The sequence below is a fragment of the Dama dama genome, chromosome 19 (genome assembly GCF_033118175.1).
Source record: "Dama dama isolate Ldn47 chromosome 19, ASM3311817v1, whole genome shotgun sequence".
NCBI classification, from domain to species: domain Eukaryota; kingdom Metazoa; phylum Chordata; class Mammalia; order Artiodactyla; family Cervidae; genus Dama; species Dama dama.
The window spans coordinates 4,697,264-4,719,076 of NC_083699.1; the positions used below are offsets into that span (position 1 = coordinate 4,697,264).

Consider the following 21,813-nt stretch of genomic DNA (forward strand, 5'->3'; position numbering starts at 1 on the left):
CATGGGCTCATTCGCTGTGGCTCGAGGTCCTTGGAGCAGGTAGACGTTGGTAGTTGTGCCACGAGGACTCAGGAGTTGTGGCCCACGGGCTTTGCTGCTCCGCAACACGTGGAGTCTTCCCAGGCCAGGGATCTGTGCCACCAGGGAAATCTCTATCACATATTTTAAATTGCGTCCTACCATTGGAATTAAAAGCAAAGATTGTCATTTCCGTCATGTTTCGCTACTTTTCACTTCCTCTTAAAACAGGGAATAACCTGGGGGTTTTTGTTTTGTGGCAGGAAATGGTTAGGTTTAAAAGAAGTCGGAGAATAAGAGTTAAGTTCACAGATGTCCAGTGACAGAGACCAGAGAGAGTTAGAAAACCATGGAAAGTGAAAGCTCAGGTTTGCTGCCTACGACTTTATTTCCATTTACATTCTAGACAGTGTCTGACAGGGAGTCAGGAAGTCTGAGGTCTGTGCTGCCACTGGAGCACTGGACGACTGCGGGCCCATGCCTTGGCCTTGTGATGCTGACCGTCTGACAGGTTATGCTTCTGCGGTGACTTGATTCCACTGTCTGCTCCTTTACTGTCTTCTGTTTATCGTTCTCCCCTCTGGCACCTCCTTGACCAGTTGCTCCTGATTTCCCCCATCACATACAACAAGAAGGGGGAGCTGTGGTTACCAGAGGATGTTAGTGAGTTTCGCTAGTTTCTGTACAAAACACACTGCCTGGCTGTCACGTTTACACTGGGCAGCCACTCCTGGACCAGCTCCACCCTGAGGGTCAAAGTCTGCCTGCTCCTGGATCTTAGTCTCACCTCCAGGCATCCCTGTGTGTACCAGCTTGAAATGTGACTTTCTCAATGACAAGAACTGTGGTTTTCATTCATTTACTCGACCTGTTATAAGCCTGTCCTTTGATTCATGGTGCTGCTTTTGGCAGGCGGGCGGAGGGGTTGGGGGGCTTCCCACATGGTGCTAAAGAGCCTGCCTGCCAATGCAAGGGAAATTAGAGCTGCGAGTTTGATCCCTGGGTCAGGAAGATCCCTTGGAGGAGGGGGATGGCAACCCACTCCAGTATTCTTGCCTGGAGAATCCCATGGACGGAGGAGCCTGGCGGGCTACAGTCCATAGCGTCCCACAGAGTCGAACGCTACTGAACCGATTGAGCATGCACACGTGCACACATACTGCTTTTCACCTTTAAGTGAAGAACAGTCTCGAGGGTGAGTTACTTTAGCAAATTTCTTAACTGCTAAACTCTTTCCTGGCTAAAAACTCAGCCCTGCAACTCACCTGAAATATGAAGTAAGTCTAAAGCCATCACTCCCACCTGGCACTTCTCTGATGCCATCAAGCCACTAAGGGAAACAGTCCGTCCTCACTGGGCATTCGGGGCTAAAACTGAATTCTTTGAGAGTTCAGGGTTGGGATCAGGGGAGTGGGTCACCTTGGCTCAAACCCAGTGCTCCGGACATCACAGCCAAACCTCTTCCTTCTGATTCTGTAAACCAGGAAAAGTATTCTCCATCCACAAGCCCAGGCACTGTCAGGCAGAAGGAACCACTCCAAGGAGGGGACCTGCCACACCCATGACACTTTGTGGTTGAGAGAAGCGAGTTCAGACCCCAGCGGTGCCAGCGATCTGTGCTGTGGTCTTGGACAAATGCCTGTTTCTTCACATAGAAACAGTGAGAGCTCCAAGGGGTGCTGGGGGTGAAGGGGTGAAGCTTCATGGTGCCTGCACACAGCGGATACCCAATAAGTATGCATTATTCCACTCAAGATGAAGCAGAATATTCATTTTTGAAAAATATTTATTAAAAAACTAAAGTGAATGTGGAAAAAAAAAAAAAAACCAACAAACCAAACCCAACACATACCTTTAAATAGCAAGCATATGACACTGGTTATAAAGCTTTTCCAACTCTGCTGATCTAGTCTTTCCCACCATCTAAGTTAAGGAGGGCCTCTGAGGGAAGCCAGGTGTACACAGGTCATTTGTACTAGTGATGAGCAAAAACTAACTACGTGAGAGCTATCAATGGCTACCCTTCTTGCTTTCCTAGGCAGTCCCTCCCAAACACAAGAGAGTGACTAGATCTCAGGACTGTGTTCGTGGGGATCTGTGGTTGTTTCAATCTGGGAGTGGGGGTGTGTGTGGATGAAATAGTAGAAAGACAGACAAATCAGTAGAGGGTAATTGGAAAGCACCTTTAAAATCTGGACCCTTTCCCACAATTTAACCCAGTAATTCTCAACCTTTACTGTTGGAAGGCATCCCCTGATGAGATTGTTAAATTCGCAGGCTCCCCAAACTGCATGTTTCAGATAAGCACTCCATTGATTCCACGCACCCTGGTTAGCCATCCGGTTTGAGAAACACTGTTTAAAATGTAGTAAAACAATTGCTACCTCCTTAAACACAAGATAAAAGCAAAGTTAAGGACTCTGCTACAGTCACTGTGCTTTCGTCAACGTGGAGGGACCAATATAGGGAGGCAAGAGGGAGCCTCCAATTCCTAACAAACATCCTGGTGTTGGAGGAGCCCGCGCAACCTGTCAGGTGCTGTTCAGGAAGGAAGTAAAATTTAATAATCAAGTTGATTTCCGATCATAGGGTGGCCTCCAAACGACTAACCGGCCAGCCTCCTCTGTCCCGGTTTAATGAACTTCGTTGGGCCAGTGCCGGATGGGAAGCTGCCGTTCAGACAGGACACGGGGAAGCTGTGGGTCCTGACCTGTGAAGACACTGTGAATATAAAACACCTGTAAAAACCTTTATTAACCAGAGCGCGCCACGCCCGAATCACGTCGGTGCGTCACGGACAACATGTAGAAATAGTCACGTTGATGCCCAGGTTCCCGTTATCTGCAAAAAGATGCGCGATGGCCGTGTCGAACACCAGGCAGTCGCTGTTCATGATGGCCGCGGACACGCCGTCGTGGATGGACCGGGGCGTGGCCTCCCAGGTCAGCCTCCTCCGGTTCCCGTTCAGTTCCAGCCTGTAGGCGAAGTTCTCGGCCTGCTTGCGGGTGCCGATGAGCAGGACGATGGCGAAGAACTGCTGGTGGCCCTCATACTTCTCCTGCTTCTCCAGCACCAGCATGAAGTGATGGCCGAAACACGACTGCATCATCACCCAGTCCACAGCTCCTGGCAGGTTAATGTCTGTGGCCAGGAAGACGATGTCTTCTCCCTGAAGGGTGGTGATGCTCTTGTGGGCGTGCATGAGATGGGACATCACGGCCTCCAGGGACCCCTGCCACTTGCAGGAAGCACCGGGACAAGGGCACGAGTAGGGCCGGTATTCACAGATGTCTTCGTGCTCCGGCTTCTCCGTGTGGTGCAGGGTCAGGGAACAGCCCGTGGTCGCGTACTGCGGGGACAGAGAGCGGCACAGTGAGACACGGGGCTCCTCCACCACGGAGGCTGCAAACCTCAGGTTTTCCAGACTCAACCGGCATTTCTGTCTCAATGACTTTCGTTCCAGGCGAGTTACATATTGCAGACTGAAAAGTCTCAGGGCCTACTCATCCTCAGCACTGCCATACGTAAGATCAGGGGCCCATCCCGGCCGGGAATGAGCTGCATTCCCCGCCCGCCCCCCCCCCCCCCCCCCCCCCCCCCCCCCCCCCCCCGGTTCCAACATTGTTGAAAACGTGAGAACTCAAGCACTCTTACAAATGTTTCAAACAAAATTGTGGAGCCAGCCCTAGAAAACCTGGCTTTCCCCTTATTTTCTGTGAATTTAAAGAATTTAAAAAAAAGAATTTAGAATTGCTGGTGTGCATTGAGTGCTAAGTCACTTAAGTTGTGCTCGACTCTTTGTGACCTTATGGACTGTAGCCCTCCAGGCTCCTCTGTCCATGGGATTTTCCAGGCAGGAATACTGGAGTGGGTTGCCATGCCCGCCTTCAGGGGATCTTCCCAACCCAGGGATGGAATCCGCATCTCCTGCATTGGCAGGCGGGTTCTTTACCACTAGCGCCATAGAATTGCTCAGGGGTAGGACAAGGATGAATGTCATCTTCGGACTGGTTTTCACCGACAGTTTTACAGATGGTGTAATTCCCCCCTGTTGGCCCTGTTCACTGCTTCCTGGCTCCAGCTGTGACCAGCAGGTGGGCTGTGGGAAAGCGGCCCTGTGGCCCCTGCTCTTGCTGGTGGAGTGACCAGCCCAGTGCAGAAGAGGGCTGGAGACCCCTCACGTTGCTAGAACCATGAGCTTGCCTTCTTCACCTTTTATCCCTGCCCCGAGGGTGGGCTTTGGACATACATTTTTTAGGAAAAGAAATCACATTCAAGAGCTCAGGAGACTGCTTTTCAGCTTGGTTCCAGCCAGTGGAGCTTACAGTGACAGGGCCTCACTCTCCTCTCCAAGTCCGCTGGACTGGCCTCAGCCCCCTTCCTCATGCCCCTGTCTCATCTCCTGGTGACTGGGTAGTCAGGTCCTCCTAGGCCCGGGAGGAAGTGGAACTAGAGTGGGCGCTTGTCCTGGGTGGGTTTCCCGACACCGTAAGTCTGCCCTTCAGACGCTGCCTTAATAGGGAGGGAACAAAACCTTTCTCTCCCCGCACATTCCTGATGGATAAATCACATCTCTCATGAGAAAAGACCACACCACAGGAATTAAGACTCCTGTACCCAAACCTCATGAGAATAACCCTGCTAATTCTCAGACACCAGATGGAGAATGAGTCCACCAGTAGACACTTGCTCAGAGGACTGTGCTGTAGGTTTGTCAAGAATAAGGAACCTGAATGACCTCTTCAGGTGAAACCAGAAGTCAGCTTCCTCCCCCTCGAGCCCAGAGTGGCAGGTACGCCATTTGGGTTCCCGCACTTGGGTTCCCCCACCCCATGCTGAGACATGAAGACATCGCATGATGGTAGGGCCACATCGATTTTCTTTTTGGTCCCACTGGGTGACTTGCAGGATCTTCGTCCCCTGACCCGGGGTTGAACCCAGGGCCACAGTGGTGAAAGCCCCGAGTCCTAACCACCGGAGCACCAGGGAACTCCCCTGCTTCATTTTCTACAATGCTGTGTCCAAGGCTGAACACACAAAACCAAACCCGGCAGCTGTTGCTGCTTCTCCCTACCCGTCCTTAGGGAATAATCCCTTATAAATTTTTTAAATAGGTCAAATTCTGATCTTTGCAGCTGAATTAAATCACAGGCAGTAAGCAGGCCCCAAATGTCTTCTCCTTACAAGACCCTAAGCTGCAGTCACCGAGGAGCAGATGTGGAGGAGAGAAGGCCACCACCACCCTTAGGGAGATGAGTCTCCCCTAATAAGGAAGGAGAAGGTGGCTCAGAGAAACATGCAGCTCCTTCCTCCTCCGTACCTAAGGTGAGTTATAATGGTCTTCAGTAGAAATTGGCAGAAATAGTTCACTGTTATTTATTAATACTTTGCCTGTAGGAACTACTTATTCATCTTTGAAAACCATGGACTAATTTTAAAAGCATGGGTATAAAACTTAATCAAGAAGAAGGAACAAATTTACTTCTCCAGATATATTTATAGTTTGTGTTCCTAGCAGTGTAAGGCCTTTTTAAAAAAACAAATCTCTACTAACTGTGTTTTAAATCTAGGGTGAGGCTCAGAATACAGAGCCTTCTGACACTCTCCTGTGAGTGATGGGTGAGACACTTCTGCCAAGTGTTTAAAAATGCACATCCAGGGTGGGGTCGGGGGCAGCAGGAGTGATGGCCCCGCCCCCCCCCCCCCCCCAAATAAATAAAAATACATATCCGACATAACAAAAATAGCAAAAATTAGCCCAGAACCTGGCCGACTTCCTGGCTGAAACAAACCCTCAATATTTGGATCTGAAGACCTTTCAGAAGAGGCTGTTTACCACAGTTGCCCAGGAATAATTCCAGGAACAAGATGAACTCTGGCTTAGAATGTACAGAAAAAGTACCACCTGTCCTCTTCCCCCGCCCAAAGCCCCAAACTGCTTCAGGTTCACCAAGTCAAATGTATAACAAATATTTATCACCAAGTGATCATTCGGGAACTTTTTCTTGTGTAACTCAGGTAGGAATATTTATATTCTGAATTATTGGTTTGCCTTACAAGTCACATACTTTTCCTTCCACCCAAATACAGAGGACAGGGGACCTCCCCAAATTACACAAATAGACCGGGCGTTACTTAGCATCTGTGTGGACAGTGACTTGTGAGAAAAGATCTTACTGCAGCCTCTATTAACTTAAGTAAATACCATCTTGAAGTGACGTGCTTACTCCGCTTTTTCTAAACAAGCTACGCTTTAATGCCAGTCTAATCCTTCTCTTTTCCATCATGGGTGAGGGCGTGTCTTCATGACCCCGGCGCCACTGCCAGGACGACCGAACTAGAGATGATGGTCTCGACAAGGGAAAGATCTAGACTTTATAAACATGTGTGCACTCACACGCACACAAACACACGCACCCTCGTGCCACATCTGATTCTTTTGACAGTCTCGCCACTGTTCTGGAATGACGCTCTTGTCATCAAGAGCGTTAGGAGTGTTCCTGCAGGGATCAGACCCCGCCTTTGGGGTCTGCAGATCCCCTGAGACAGTCTGCAGAACAGCTTAGGGGCCTCTGAGGAGCACACCCACGTTGCACGGGTCCCTGGGCTGTGTCTTCTTGATGAGGGCCAAGGGTCCCGGAGGGCCGCCACCCCGCGTGGCGCAGACCCCGCCCCTGGGGCGCCTGCTGTCAGAGGGGCTGAACCGTGCAACAGTAAACAGCTGGGACACATCAGAGATACAGGTACCCGTGCAAAGGAAGACGGGGAGGGCAGGGGTGACGGGTGATTTCACAGTGGAGACAGGGTGAGGAGAAGGGGGTATGGGAAGCCTCACTGGGGAGGAGGCAGACTGCAGAAGGAATAGTTCCATCTGGTTCCAGCCTGGGGTGAGCAGAGCATGCCTTGGGGACAAAACCTAATGAGCAGGCGGGTCCAGGTTCCGTCCGGGACGTTATTGGCAGTTTAGTTCACATCCAGGGTTTCTCTGCAGCGGCACTGCTGACAAGGAGCAAATGTGTCTTGGTTTGGGGGCTGTGCTGTGCGCTGAGGTGTGTTCAGTGGCATCCCTGGCCTTGAAGATGCCAGGAGAGTCCCCCCACCCCCACCACGTGGTGACCACCAGAAGTGTCGCCAGGCATGGCCACATGTCTCCTGGGTGGCAAAATCACCCGCGTTGAGAGCCCCTGATTTCAGTGAGTGACACAGCGTGGCCGGGCAGGCACACTCCCAGGCGTGAGGAGGGGCCACAGCAGGAAGCCGGGCCGGCTGCTCACCGCCCTGCCCAGCGGGTGCCACCCGGGGCCCTTCAGGAAACCATCCAGCCACAACACACAGCTAGACCTCGACGGCTTGAGCAGCATGGATGGAGGCTGGGGCGCTGGTTCCACCCGTTTTACAAAATGACTCATCCCAGCCGTGTGGTCATCCGTGGCCACACCAGGGTCAGAGCCTTGAGTTTCTGGATCCTCTGTGGCTCCTTCTCTGAAATAGGGGTCAAAGAACCAATCTTTTACGGAAAAAGAAATTGGCCTTGCCCTCCCCACTCCACCCCTCCCAGCCTACCACCCAACACACTCAAAACTCAGGGTCCACAGATATGCTGTTTCTGGAAACTGGTTCAAATGTGAACTTCTTCCTGGTTTGCAAGGAGAAAAACAGCCCCGAACGCGGCTATCCCTAAGGAATGAGGCGGCAGCACAGCACAAACAGGGAACCAGTAATTAGGCCCTCCCCGCCTTCTCTGGCAGCTGGCAAGAAAGCCTGAGGTTTCCCTCCTCTCGCTCTGGCCAGGGCCTGCCCACCGGTGGGAGGGTTCAAAGGATGAGATGACCAGTTCTTCGAGGCACACACTTGTCTCTGAGATAAAGCACCTGGGCTGCTTTGTGGAGGGCTACCTGCGGCCTGGGACACATCCGCGGTTATAAATGAGATTTCTCCCCCAGGAAATACCTGCTCATCTCCCCTGGGGCGGGGGGCGAGAGGTGGGATTTGCTTTAAGTAAACCCCTCTTTAGGCTGGGGGCCAGGGGAGGCACGACCACACACAGGAGCCCAAAGCTAAAGAAGAATGCAGGGCAGGGGGAGAGATGGCCCAGCAAAGCAAGGCTGAAATAACACTTCTGACTTTTCCTTTAGAAATTTTTCACGTTGCGATGGCTCAAAAGTCTTGTGCCAACACGTTCTGCTGCTGTGAGAAGGCGACGGGGGACCCTGGTGCCTCATTCTGATGTCTTTGCAGAAAGCAGTAAAGAGTGCCAATTCTTTTCCTGGACACGGGGTTTGAAGGTGGTTTTACTTAAGCTGGAATTTAGACAAGGTTTTCTCCTTTTTGGCAGAGACCCCTGATACACAGATACACATGACGAGGCACGTCAGAGACACAGGCAAACACTAGATGCCTGGTGTTTATTCAAGAAACACAGGCATATTGTATTTGTTTAAGGAATAAGCATATAAACGGAATTCTTGGCCTGGGTGCTAGCGAAGGTCGTGGATTTCATGACTGGTTTAGAACAAGTTTTTTTTCACCTATTAAGTCTGAGTCCAGGCAATTTAAGGACGACTTGCTGAACTCTCAGCAATCAACAGTCTACGACACTGGACGCACTGGGAACCAGCCAGGTCCCTCTGGGGACTGTGAGGTAACCGCCTTGCCTCCACCTGCTTACCTCCTAGGAAACAGTGAAGTGTCCTAGCAGGCTAGCTGCCAGTGCCTCACATGAGAACATCTCAAGAAAAACAAAACACCATAGATACTTGTTGTTGATGCTTATAAACTTCTGAATTAGACCCAAGAAATGACCCTGTCCTGGGGTAAGCAAAAGCAAACGGCACTTTCTTTCCACCTAAATAAGCTGTAAGCATCACAGGGTGCACACGGGCGACCTGACATCTGACCGTGGACTGGGAAACCAAAACTGCTACAAACGGCATTACTGGGGCAACCACTGAAATGTGAATATGGACTCGGGATTAGAGAGGAATATCTACGCCATATCACATTTCCTGATTTTGATAACTGTACCATAATCACATAAGAAAATGTCCTTGATTTTAGAGGAGAAACACAAGGAAGTACTTAGGGATAAAAGGACAGGGTATCTGCAGTTTCCATGTAACACACACACACACACACATACACACATATATGAATGGAGAGAGCACAAACAATAAAACAAGTGGGGCAAAAAGGAGGTAACTGGTGAATGTGGATAAAGGCCATATGGGAATTTGTACTATTATTCCAAGTGTCATGTAAATCTGAGATCATATGAAACAATCCAGAGGGACTTTCCTAGTGGTCCAGTGGCTAAGACTTTGCACCTCCCAGCTCATGAGGCCTGGATTGGATCCCTGGTCAGGGAACGAAGATCCCATATGCCACAACTAAGACCCAGCACAGCCAAATAAATAAAAATAAATATTAACAAAAAAACCCAGAGACTAAGCATATTCATCCTTCTGGGGGTAGAGATTCTTTTTGCAGATCTGAATGATTATTGTGATAGTTTTTTCTTTCTCCTTTTTAAAGAAAATACACTTTCAACTACATCAGTTCAGTTCAGTTGCTCAGTCGTGTCCGACTCTTTGCAACCCCATGCATACTTGCATGTAAATGCAACTGAACTAATAGTTTATCTTTTATTAGAAGCTCTTGAGACTCATTTTAGTGGCAGTGACAACATCAATTGTTATAATTACCAACACTTTTTTGACCCCCTCCCCACCCAAAGAAGACAGGGCCTTCTCTTTTGCTCCTCAGATCCTTCCAGAGGTTTGTGGGCGCCTGACAGATCTACGGCCCTGGACGATGGTTCCCAGGTTCACGATCCACCACCCTTAGTGCTCCACGGGAAACTCCTGTTCGCTTCCAGACCACATCTGGAAGAGGAGCTCCGGGTATGAACCGTACCCACACCCCCTTTCATAAACAAGTAAACCCCTTTTGGCACTGGGGAGGCGACCCATGAATGGAATCAGAGTTAGTTCAGTGGGAAGGATGGATCCTGACGGTATTAACAGGTGTGACGAGCAGACGATAAAAGGCTCTGTTTCTCAACACTGTTTAGACTTGATCAAGTGGGAACTGCAGCTAAACCTAGTCTAGACCCATATAGTGGTAAAACTTATATCTTAACCAGCAGTTGCACTTAAATTTTACTTTAACATTTTTTCATTTTTATTGATGGCTGCACTGGGCCTTTGCTGCTGCGCGTGAGCTTACTCTTATTGTGGCTCACAGGCTTCTCACTGCAGTGCCTGCTCTTCTTGTGGCTCACGGGCTCGAGGGCACACAGGATTCAGTGGTTGTGGCTCATGGGCTCAGGGGCCGAGGGACATGAGCTTAGTCTCGTGGCGTGCGGGATCTTCCCGGACCAGGGATCGAACCCGTGTCCCCTGTGATGGCAGGTGGATTCTCAACCACTGGGCCACCAGGGAAGTCCAGATTTACCACTTTCTAACAGGACTTCTAGCAATCCAAGCTAGCTCTTTTGTGACTAAAATGTTTTTATCTCCCCCCGCCCCCCACATATCACTGAATGATCCCAGGCTATTTTCCAATTTATGGGTCTGTTAATTTTGCTTGTTGACTTACTGATGTATCACCTGCTTCCTGTTCACCTACTATTTGCTGGTAGGTGAATAAATATTAGGTTTATCTGCAAAAGATGATTGCTCTCCACCATGTTACTTTTACTTTAATTAAGTCTTAACTGTGGAACTTAGAATTAAAAAATAATTCAAGAGATCTTGAAACCACGTAAGAAAAAAAAAGTGTACATTTTAGACTTCATTCATTCTGGGTTGAATGACTTCTGTAATTTTTGACCAAGGCATTTCACATACTTTAGTTACCTAAACCATTTCGATGGGGGTGTTTCTGGCTTTTCTGAAACCTTACCTCGGTGGGGAAACAGGATGCTGTTGTTATTCTGATGGCTGTAGGTCACTTTTGCTTACAGCGTGTTTGCAACCACTGGTAGAGTGGCTGTGATTGGAACTCAAGGACCCAGGGTCTTGTGTGACCTTGGATTGAGCCTGCCTACCCTGGCACCTCTGAGTGGGTCTATAAAGCTGCCTGCCAAATAATCAGCCCTTGACTGTCATTACCAGTGGAGGAGTTCAGACTTGGGCAGCAGGAGAAATGACATCTCTTTTTGTGACTTCATTGCAGTACTCACCCTGCATCTGTCTGTCTAGCATCTTTCCTCTAAGAACCACAGCGGATTTTCACTTAGATGGTACCTTCCTCACCTCTGCTATGAGTGCAAAGACATAATTAGCAGAGTGCAGTCTTAGTTTCAGAGTTGACAGTAGGAGAAGACAGTGTCACCCAGTACCTGAACTGTCAAACAGTGGTGAGGCTCAGCAAACACTGACGCTGAACGTTATACACTTTCTTCTGGAGAAGGCAATGCTAATGAAAACCTTGGGCTTAAAAATCCTCCTTGTTGCCTAAGAAAAAGCCAACAAACCCCACGTGGCAGGGCTGTCTCTACTGAAGGTGACTTGGTGGGAGAATCCGGCCTCTTATTATCGCAGTCATGTGAGAACATCCGGCTCTTGGGTACGTGTGTGCGTGTGTGTGCGCGTACAAAGACTTCTTGGGGTGGCAGGGGTTTCTTTTTAATCTTGGAAGTGTTAAACAAAAGTTGACTTTTGACCAAGTATACCTCTCATCTGACCATAGATCGAGCTAGCAGGCAGCACCCCCCCCCCACCCCCACCCCGGGGACTTGGAGAACCAGTTTCGTGAGGTCCCTTCGCACCATAAAGTAGGACTGGACCGGAGTGACAGGCTTTATGGACCTTGTCCAGCCTTTCTCAACACGCTCCTTCCTGCCAGCATCCCATCTGCGAGATCACATTCACCGCCCCCCCTTCAAACACTGCCGCATCCCTCTGGACGCTTTATTTCTCAGCGGATACAAGTGAACTCACAAGGAAGCTGACGAGGTGGGGCTGCCAGATTTAGCAAATAAAAACACAAGCAGCCTAGAACGTTCCAGGCAACTGTTTATCTGCTACTCAGATTTAACCTGGCATCCTTGTTACCCCTGGCAGCTTCAGGGGTGCAACTGCCATCCCTCCAGAAGCTACTGGCGAGCCCGCAATGGGAAGGAGCTCACCGGAGCCAGTCAGAGGGGCAGCGGGAGAGACGCTGTGTGGAATTACAGGGCGCCTTCTGGGGTTTCTGCCCCAAGTGCTGGGCTACTCAGCGTGCGGGATCTTAACTCCCAGACCGTGGGTCGAACCCACAGCCCCCGAAGTGGAAGCTCAGTGTTTTAAGCTCACTGGACCACTAGGGAAGTCCTCAAACTTAGAAATTTCGAGCAGATTTCTTAAGGGGGATGTTAACCATGTCCCGTTTCCTTTACGAAGTAATTAGGAGGATAACACGAGATAATGTTCCCAGCTCAGACCGGGTAAACAATGTTTTCTACGAGCACTGGCCTCCCACAAGCCCCATCGAGATATTCCGTCCCTTCCTTTCCTGCGGACACCCTGCTCATCCTCAATACAGCTCTGACGCCACACCTGAGGGAGGCCTCCAGACCCCTCTGCTCCTCCTCCTCAGAAGGGCTCTGCTGGCACGCCTGTCTCCACAGTGAGACTCAGTTTCAGAAGGTGGGGTGGGAGGGGAGGCAGTGGTTGACCAGGCAGACTTTTGTAGGAAGAGAGGGGCTGAGGCTGCAGGGTATTCCAAGGCTTGGGTGGGTCTGATGAAACGTTAATGGGTAATCAGGAGGAGCCAACTCTGGCCTGATGTTACATGAGGGAGGAAAAGCAGGCACCAGCATTAAAGCAAAAGGATAACACCCATTGCTGGTGATGCTGGAGAGAAATGGGCACTGAGTGCCCATTTGATTCTACATGAAAAAGCAGTTTGGCTTTATGAGCAAAAGCTGATCTCTGCACATGCTGTTTGTTCCTACCATTCAACTTCTAGGAGTTTATCATTAGGAAATAATTATTTTCTTATGCACAGGGATTCAGTTATATCAGTACTTTTTTTTTTAAAGCACAATAAGAAAAACAGAATGATTTAAATGACCACAAACAGGGGCTTGATTAAATAACTGATACATTCATAACCAACATCATGTTCCATAACATTCCACAGTTCATGGAATTGTAATATTATATAGTCATTAAACAGGATCTTAAGGAATATTTGTCAGTGTGGAAAAGCAGTCACAATTAGATGAAAAAATAGGTTATGAAATCGTGTGTGAATTTCCTGTTTTACCTGTTTTTCATTGTTGGTTTTTTTGTTGCTGTTGTTGCTGGCTTGTAAGTTTTGACGTAGAGGTAAGTTTGCGAGGACATGTGCAAAAATGGTATAGTGGTTATTCTAGGTGGGCAGGATTAAAGAAAACAGTATCAAATTAAAATCTCTGGTGTGTTCTACATTAAAAAAAGATCGTAACTTTTAAAAACAAAATATATGCATTAAAAAGTTCCCTAATCTAAGCAGGTTTCCCTTCTAAAAGCATTAAAGAAATTTTTTAAAACTCACTGAAAAACCAATGCCAGAGCCAACTTACCTAGCTCTATGGAAACCCTATAACACTAGGAATAGGAAAGAGAAGCTCGATGGGAGAACTGATAGGAGAAAAAAAAGATTCCTTTTTTTCTTTTTATGGCTTCCTTGATAGCTCCATTGGTAGAGAATCCACCTGCAATGCAGGAGACCCTGGTTCGATTCCTGGGTCGGGAAGATCCCCTGGAGAAGGAATAGGCTACCCACTCCAGTATTCTTGGGCTTCCCTTGTGGCTCAGCTGGTAAAGAATCTGCCTGCAATGCGGGAGATCTGAGTTCGATCCCTGGGTTGGGAAGGTCCCCTGGAGAAGGGAAAGGCTACCCACTCCAGTATTCTGGTCTAGAGAATTCCATGGACTGTATAGTCCATGGGGTGGCAAAGAGTTGGACACAACCGAGCAACTGGACCTGACCTCAGACCCCACTCGTTTGCTTTCTGTTAGTTTCTAACTGTGCACGTTTATTTAGTTTTTACTTTGTGCTGGGCACTTTGCATGAATTACTACCACAACCATCACCCCATTTTAGCAACGAGCCACAGAGGCTTGGAGAGGTCACCAACCAGGAAAGACAGACAGGATTGGGACCAGGAGGCTCGAGTAGGGCCTGCCTTCAAGACTACCAGAGTTAGGAGGTGAAGGGGAGGGGGGGAGAAGGAAAGCCCTGAAGACACCACCTCCACTGACTCAAAGTTGTAAAACAGGGCCCAGGCCCATGCGTTTAATGCAGGTGTACCTTCCATTCATCTCGACAGCTGAAAACTGGGAAGGGGGTGACCTTTTATCTCATGGACACTGTACAGTATAAAAAGGATTACAGCAAAACTTACCCAACTGGCAATGAAAATACCCGTTTCGCAGTTTTTAAGAAACAAATGGAGAATGGATGTGTGGGGCAAAGTTGATGAAATTCTGCTAGGGAATTTTCAGCATCTCTCATGAGCTTTAGAAAGTATACTCAGGTGAATGCTGGCATTCACTCTGGCACATGTGTACCTACTGTGTGCCATTTTCAGAGTGAGGACCTGATGGGTGTGAATGAGAAATGCCATTTTTCACAAATTTTGTCAGACGTACAAGTTGGACACTAAAGATATTTTACATTGAGGTCTTCCTATGGTCATGTGTATACAGCACTTTATATAGGGCTTCCAAGAAAAAAACAAAAAGGGCAATTCTAACCCATCCTAAGCTGGGGACTCTATAGGTCAGACCTGCTGTACCTTTTGGTTTTCGTCCATTCCGGCCGTACCAAAGATCAATCCTAACTAACAATGATTTACTCTAGTTCCAGGACTTGGTGACCTGTGAAAAATCTTTGGGCAACTCTGTGTAGAATCAGTATTAAACTTCCGAGTACCCTCTTCATGCATTCTAGTGCTTCTGTTCTTGATTTTACACTCAAAGGCTGTCCGTTGTCTTCTGGAAAATCTTGAGCCTCACCAGAAACACGTTGACCCCAGTGCTTACCAGCACAAGCTTCTATGAGCCAACCCGGTCAACTTCAGCCAGGAATGAAGACGGAAGGGATAACTTCCAAGTAACTGATTTTGTCTTAGGGGAATTTTTGAGGTTCGGAAGAGATCCCTGAAATGGTTTTGGCAAATTGGCTCATCCCCTTAGACTGTTCGGTGACTGATCACCCATCACCTAGCAACCGCTCTGATCCCACCCACCTGCCATCTGCTTTGGTGACACAGAAGTCCTTGCCAGCACTGCTGATCTGACCTGAGAGCACCCACCGGCTCAAGGTCATCTCTGTTCTTTTTAACTGATGAACAGACAGATCTAAGGAGCAAGTGACAGGACTGAGATCACAGAAAGCCAGGATGAGACCCCAGTTCTGTCTCCTGACTGGTGCCCCTTTTCTCTTGAACAGCTCACTAGATTCCAGAATTTTAGTGCAGAAAAAGATCATCAGTATAGTCATCTTGTCCAGCTCTTAAGACATTCAGGTGCAAAGAAACAGACTGACTTTGTACAAAGTGTCAAACACCTAGTCAGCAGGACAACAGTTCAGGTCTCCCAAAGGCCAGAATGCTGGCATTTTCTCTCAGCAAAACAAAGATGAAAAGCCAGTAAGCTGTAACAGTCAGGACTCAGGACCTATCAGAACTGCAGAGTTCATATGTTCTCAGAGTCAAATGAGAACTTCCAGGCTCACTGGATGTTTTCTGAAAGAACCAGGTTAGAGGTTGCACCCTGGAAGCTGGACTTTGGCCTACAGACACGGTTGGTTTGGCCTGCAAGTGCTGGCTTTACATTTGAATTTGGACAATGTTAAAAAAAAAAATCGAGATATTTAACATTTAAAAAAATGCAGATTTGTGACTTTTCTCAAAAAAATCCAAAGATCTAGCATGGCTGCAATCACATTCCCATCCTGGCCAATCAGCCAGAGTTGACTAAAAGCTGTGGTCCAACTCCCAGCCACCTCCACCGCCCCTGACGTCGCTGGAACCCTACGGTCACACGGCAGACGCCCCTCTCCCTTGCATGACCTGTCCCTGCCGGTGTTTAGGGTTTGTCCCCACTGGACTAGATCAGTCCACACATTTTAACTTCCAACTGGATTATCTGATCTGACTGTAAGAATTCTTTTATTATTATTTTTTTAATGTGGACCATTTTAAAGTCTTTACTGAATTTGTCACAATATTGTTTTTTCTTTTAATGTTGCTTTTTTTGGCCCAGAGGCATGTAGAATTTTAGCTGCCCAGCCGGGGATTGAATCCACACCGTCTGCACTGGAAGACAAAGTCTAAACCACTGGACCATCGCAGAAGTCCCTCAGTTTTTTTTAAAGAATACAAACAACACTGTCATAATCCAATCACAGAGAAGTATCTGACGAGGCTTTCTAGTTCAGTATTTGGAGATAATGCTGCCAGAAACTTCTACAGAAACCAAAGAAAAAAGTGGAAAGAAAATGTCGCATAGTGTAAGGGGGCTTGGGTGTGTATGAGCATTTCCTCTGGTTTTGGAGAGAAATAACTCTTTGCAACCCCATGGATTGTAGTCGCCGGGGGAATTCTCCAGGCAAGAATCCTGGAGCTGGTGGCCATCCCCTTCTGCAGGGTATCTTTCTGACCCAGGGATTGAACCTGGGTCTTCGGCATTTCAGACAGATTCTTTTACCGTCTGAGCCACCAGGGAAGCCCCAGAGAAAAAAGTGGAAAGAAAATGTCCAATCGTGAAAGAGGGCTGGAATGTGTTCTAGCATTTCTCATGGTTTTGGAGAGAAATAGTTGGCTGATATTAAAATACACTGTTGAGTGGGGGGCCCCAATGTGTCACCCTTCACTTCTCCCCCTACATCCACACTCTCCAGAGATGGTGGTGGGTTTGTGATAAAGGGACAGGATGTCAAAACTTCTCAGGCGTGGCACGAGCCATAGAATGGACTAAATATACCCCAGGGGGCAGAGAGCCACACTCAGAGAGTGCCTTTTCTCAAAGGAGGTCCGAGCTAAGAGTGCAGGTGCTGTCCCCTGTCACAGGTGCTGGCGGGACGCTAGCCCTTGACTTTGTGGCCCCCTCCCCCCAACCATACTTACGGAAGGAGGCTTTTTCGTAACTCATACCCTGGTTCAGAGGGTAAAGCATCTGCCTGCAATGCGGGAGACCCAAGTTTGATCCCTGGGTCAGGAAGATCCCCTGGAGAAGGAATCGGCAACCTACTCCAGTATTCTTGCCTGGAGAATCTCATGGACAGAGGAGCCTGGTAGCCTACAGTCCATGGGGCCGCAAAGAGTCGGACACGACTGAGCGACTTCACTTTCTTTCCACTTTGGGGCCAATGGAAGCATGAGCGATTCAGAGCTGGACTGAAGTCCCCCCAAATATTGGGTGTATAAGCTATTCCCCCTCACCCCCTGATCTTCCCACCCCCCAAGCCCTACAAAATTCCTCCCAGTAAACTTTATAGTCGGCAGCTATGTTGTCTCACGGGGATGTGTCCATCTGGTGACCTCATCCAGCTGGAAGATTTTGTTACTGGTGTCAGCCTCAGGTTGTGATCTGGAGCCTCCGCGTATAACCTCAGACTCCACATCAAAGGATGTGTGCCTTCAGGATGAAGGTTTATGGACTGGTCCGCCATGTGATCTCAAGTCACTTAACTCTTAACCTCTCTAGAGGCGCATGTTTCCTCGCCTGAGAATAAGAAAAGTAGACTCATAAAAGATAACCCACACAAAGGAGCTGGCACGCAGAGGGCCTCAGCAATCATTCCACAGAGCCGCCCTTCTTTTCATGGAGTTCTAGAAGCTGCCGGTCCTTAGAAGCTGAGCAGCCCAATCCCCTCATTACAGATGAGGACATCAGGCTCCCAGAGGTAGTCTCTCAGGCAAACAATGGCAGCACCAGGCAACTCTGGAGAGCTGGCTTCTGGTATTTCACCCAACATGGGTTTTCTTCCCCGAGCCAGCCCATGAGAGACTCAGAGCAAGTGGGGACAAGGCTGTCCCTGTGACTTCCAGGAGCGAGAAGCACAGGACTGGCTAAGCAGACTACTGTGCTGAAGTCTGCCACAGGCCTCACCACTCCCTGTTGCTCTCAACCTCCCCAACAAATATTATCTCAGTTGCTTGCTGGGCCTCTGTATCCATCCAAGTGTGATTTATCCAGACTAACTGGCTGAGCTCCCATGTCAATAGTCTGGATTACTGATCAAAGTTGAGGCGTGCATATTCCAGCTTTATAAATCTCACATGTATGTATTTACACAAGAGTGACACCCCCCCCCACCCCCGCCCAGGTCACTTTCTAAGCTGGGTTCCTGGTCTGTAGGGGGATGGTTGACCTTGTTTAATTTCAGCTTGCAAAGCAATGGCTTTGTCTAACTGCAGTCTTACAGAATGGGACCTTTTTAGAAATCAGTGACATACACAGAAACACTGGATGCCCTTGATTCCCAAGAGAACTCTTCTTCAAGACTTATCACATCAGGAAAGAATATATACTTCAGGAGGAACAAGAATTCTGGATTCTGAAAGTGAAACTTCACACTTCATATAGCATGTTATAACTGCCCCCATTCTCTAGGGAGCAAGCAACATAATGCTCTTATGATCTTGCTCTAAAAAATATATTAGGGATAGCTTGTTCAGTCACTAAGTCATGTCCGACTCTTGTGACCCCATGGACTGTATGTAGCCCACCAGGCTCCTCTGTCCATGGGATTTCCCCAGGCAAGAATACTGGAGTGGGTAGCCATTCCCTTCTCCAGGGGATGTTCCCCACCCAGGGATCGGACCCACATCTCCTGCATTGTCAGGCAGATAGGGATAGCTGACTGATATCAAATGCTCATTTGTAAAATGTTATTCATCTGAAGTCATTTCTTCTGTTAGCCACTGAAGGCCTAGGGGAAAGTGAAGGGCTGAGAAGATGACTCCCCAGAAACCCTGTGGGGCATCCCCTACCTACTCACCCAGCTTCCACAAAATATCTCAAACCTCACATAGCCACTCTTATGTCACCAATCACCAAATCTTCCCTTGATCACTAGCTGCCTCCTTGTTCATGACCCTAAGAAAATGTTGAAACCGTTTTGTCTAAATTTAATGACAAACTACTACTGGGCTGGGTGCCTTAGTAAGCATTACATGAGGAGTGGTTCAAAGCATGATAATGTATTAAGGTTGACTGAAAACCCATAGCTCAGACACAATTTCAAACGCTTATTTGAATATGCTATTTTAAACCCTATTTGTGGCAGGGCACAGACCAAATTAAATCACTCATTTTACTGACATGTGTCCCAAGCTTCAGTTCTCTGGTGGATTATTTTTAATTTAAAAATAAGCCCTTGCCCTATAAAAGTAAGCCGCAGCGAAGAGAAATCAATGCAAGAGAGCCTAAATGGCCCATGAGGCGCTTTACCAAAAAAACTCCAAAAATATGAATGACATTATTTCTAAGTTTAAAAAATGAACTGTATGGTAAAATTCTAGGTTATAATGCGGTAATATAGATAGATATGTCTCTATCTGCTCCTGAAACTGCTCCTGAAGATTTTTACCCAAAAGATGTAAACTGATGTTACAGTATGACCACACTGCAAATTTATGCAGCCATTTGAAATACAATGAGATAGAGGTAGGCTGCAGACATATAAAAATATGTGATGGACTTAAGTCAGCAAGCTGCAGAAGCCATTTTTGGAGAAAAACTTATGTGTGCATATATAAACCTTCCTGACATTAACATCTACCATTCTATATTCAGCTGCGGAGAGTGTATTTATACATGGTTAGAAAAAACCCAATGCAGATGCATACTAAACCTAACATCGGTGGGAAAGGAGGCGAGACGTCTGGGTCTTTCACTTGTCTTAGCGATGTGCCCCCCCCCCCCCCTCTTTTTTTGCAAGAGCACTGGTAATTTTTTAACTAAACAAAAAATAAAGTGGTGGGCTTTAAAGAACTGTAACAACAGCTCCTGCGTGCCCTTCCAGTTAAATTCCCCATCAACTCTCGTTTTCACCCCACTTAGTAAAATAACACAACTCCTCGGTCCTTGGAAGGCTAGGAGAGGGAAAGGCGTGGCTTACAAGGTTTTCTTGTTGTTAGAGGAAAACAGGCTGTAGGCGCCCTTTTTTTTTTTTTTTTTTAAGCTACACTCCCGAGGGCTCCCACGTGTCAGGGGTGCGCAGAAGGCAGACGCGGGGGGCAGGAGGAATCCAGTACCAGTCCTTCCAAGCCCAGCGCTGGCGAAGGGTGCGTTTAATTCGCTCCTTTCCCCCGTCCTCTGTTCCCCTCAGATAGTCAGCTTCTGGGTCCAAGTTCTCCTTCGGCGGCCCAGCTCTACCCAGGCTGAGTACACGTCTGCAGCGTACGCAGGCTCCGGGTGGGGACAGCGTGATCGCGTGCCAATCAGGCTGGGGTCAGTGATCGGGCAGCAGTCGGCCCAGAGCTGCTCCCAAAGTGGACAGGTGGCATGGGGGAGGGCGAACACGGTGTAAACTTTTTTTCCCCCGTTAATAAGAGAGAAGCCCACTGCATCTCAGCGCCCGCGAATGAGCTGGGGGACACAGGAGTCCCGGGAGGTCGCCGGGCGGAGGTGCGTGGCTGGCACCTGGGCTTACCTTGCAGGGAAACAGAACCGCCGAGGCCACCTTCTCCATAGCCAGGTTCCTGATGCTGGGCGTCAGGGCGCCGCGGCACGTCGGGCAGCAGCTCAACTTCTGGCGGCATTGGTTACACACCAGGTGCCCGGCCTGGCACTGCAGGATGGGGGGCAGGACATAGTCAAAGCAAACCGGGCACTCGAAAAGCGAGGTCAGCTCGTGGTGCTGCGGAGACACCGGGCCAGCCCCGCCGCCGCCGCCGCCGCCGCCGCCGCCGGGGCCCGAGATCACCGCCGCCGCGGCGGGCACCGCGGACGAGCCGGGGCCCGCAGCCGAGATGGTGGCGGCGGCCGGGGGCGCAGCCGGGGACGGAGCGTGCTGTGGCTGCGGCGGCGGCTGCTTGCTGCAGGGTTTGTTAGCGCTGGGGCCGGTGGAGGACGGGCGGCTCATCGCGCTCCGAACCAACCATGGAACTGCGGGCGCCTGCCTGCCGCGGGGCCGCCGGGGTCAAGGCGCTGCGCGCCCCGCGGGCGGCGGGCTCCGGGGCAACGCCACCGCGCCCAGCCCGGGACCGAGCAGCGGAGACGATCGGCGCCGGGCAGGATGGGGGGCCGGACCGCGCTGACGATCTCCTCGGTCCCCGGCGCTCCGAACACCCCTCCGCGTCCCCAAACTCCTCCTCCCGGCGGCGTCGCGGCCCCGAAGCCGAGCGGTGCGCAGAACCCCGGCCCACCCGCTCCCGGAGCGGCCGCTGACGCAAGCCCCGGGGGCGCGCGCGGACGTGACGCTTGGACACGTGTGCGGCCGCCCAGGCGCGCGGGGACTGGCAGAACCACCCGGAGCTGGAGCTCCGGCTCCGCCCGACTCCAGCTGGCAGCGATGGGGACCGCCTAGCGCCGGCGCTTCCTGCCCGGGCTGCGGGCCCGGCCCGCGCCAGTGAGCATGCCCGGCTCGCCGCTGCCGCCGCGCGGGGTCTCCTTTTCCGGGCCGCGGAGGGGGCCGCCCTTCGGCAAGGCGTCGCCTGAGTTCCGTGGCCACACCCCAGGGAGTCACGCCAACGCGTTCCGCGGGCGCGAAGCCGAAGGACAACTTTAGGCCGGGCGGGGGCTTGGATGGTGGGCGGGGCGGGGCGGGGCGGGACGCGGGTGCCCAGGGACAGGTCGGAAAAAGCCGAGAGGT

General features: G+C 49.8%; 1 protein-coding gene across 1 annotated transcript; it reads right to left on the reverse strand.

Moving 5' to 3' along the window:
• Positions 1–1,786: 1,786 nt before the first annotated feature.
• Positions 1,787–21,384, reverse strand: SIAH2 (siah E3 ubiquitin protein ligase 2). The gene is made up of 2 exons (XM_061168104.1): positions 20,653–21,384; positions 1,787–3,367 (listed from the first exon to the last, which is right to left on the reverse strand). The coding sequence occupies exons 1-2, from the start codon at positions 21,082–21,084 to the stop codon at positions 2,810–2,812; spliced, it is 990 nt and encodes a 329-aa protein (XP_061024087.1). The 5' UTR covers positions 21,085–21,384; the 3' UTR covers positions 1,787–2,809.
• Positions 21,385–21,813: the final 429 nt, after the last annotated feature.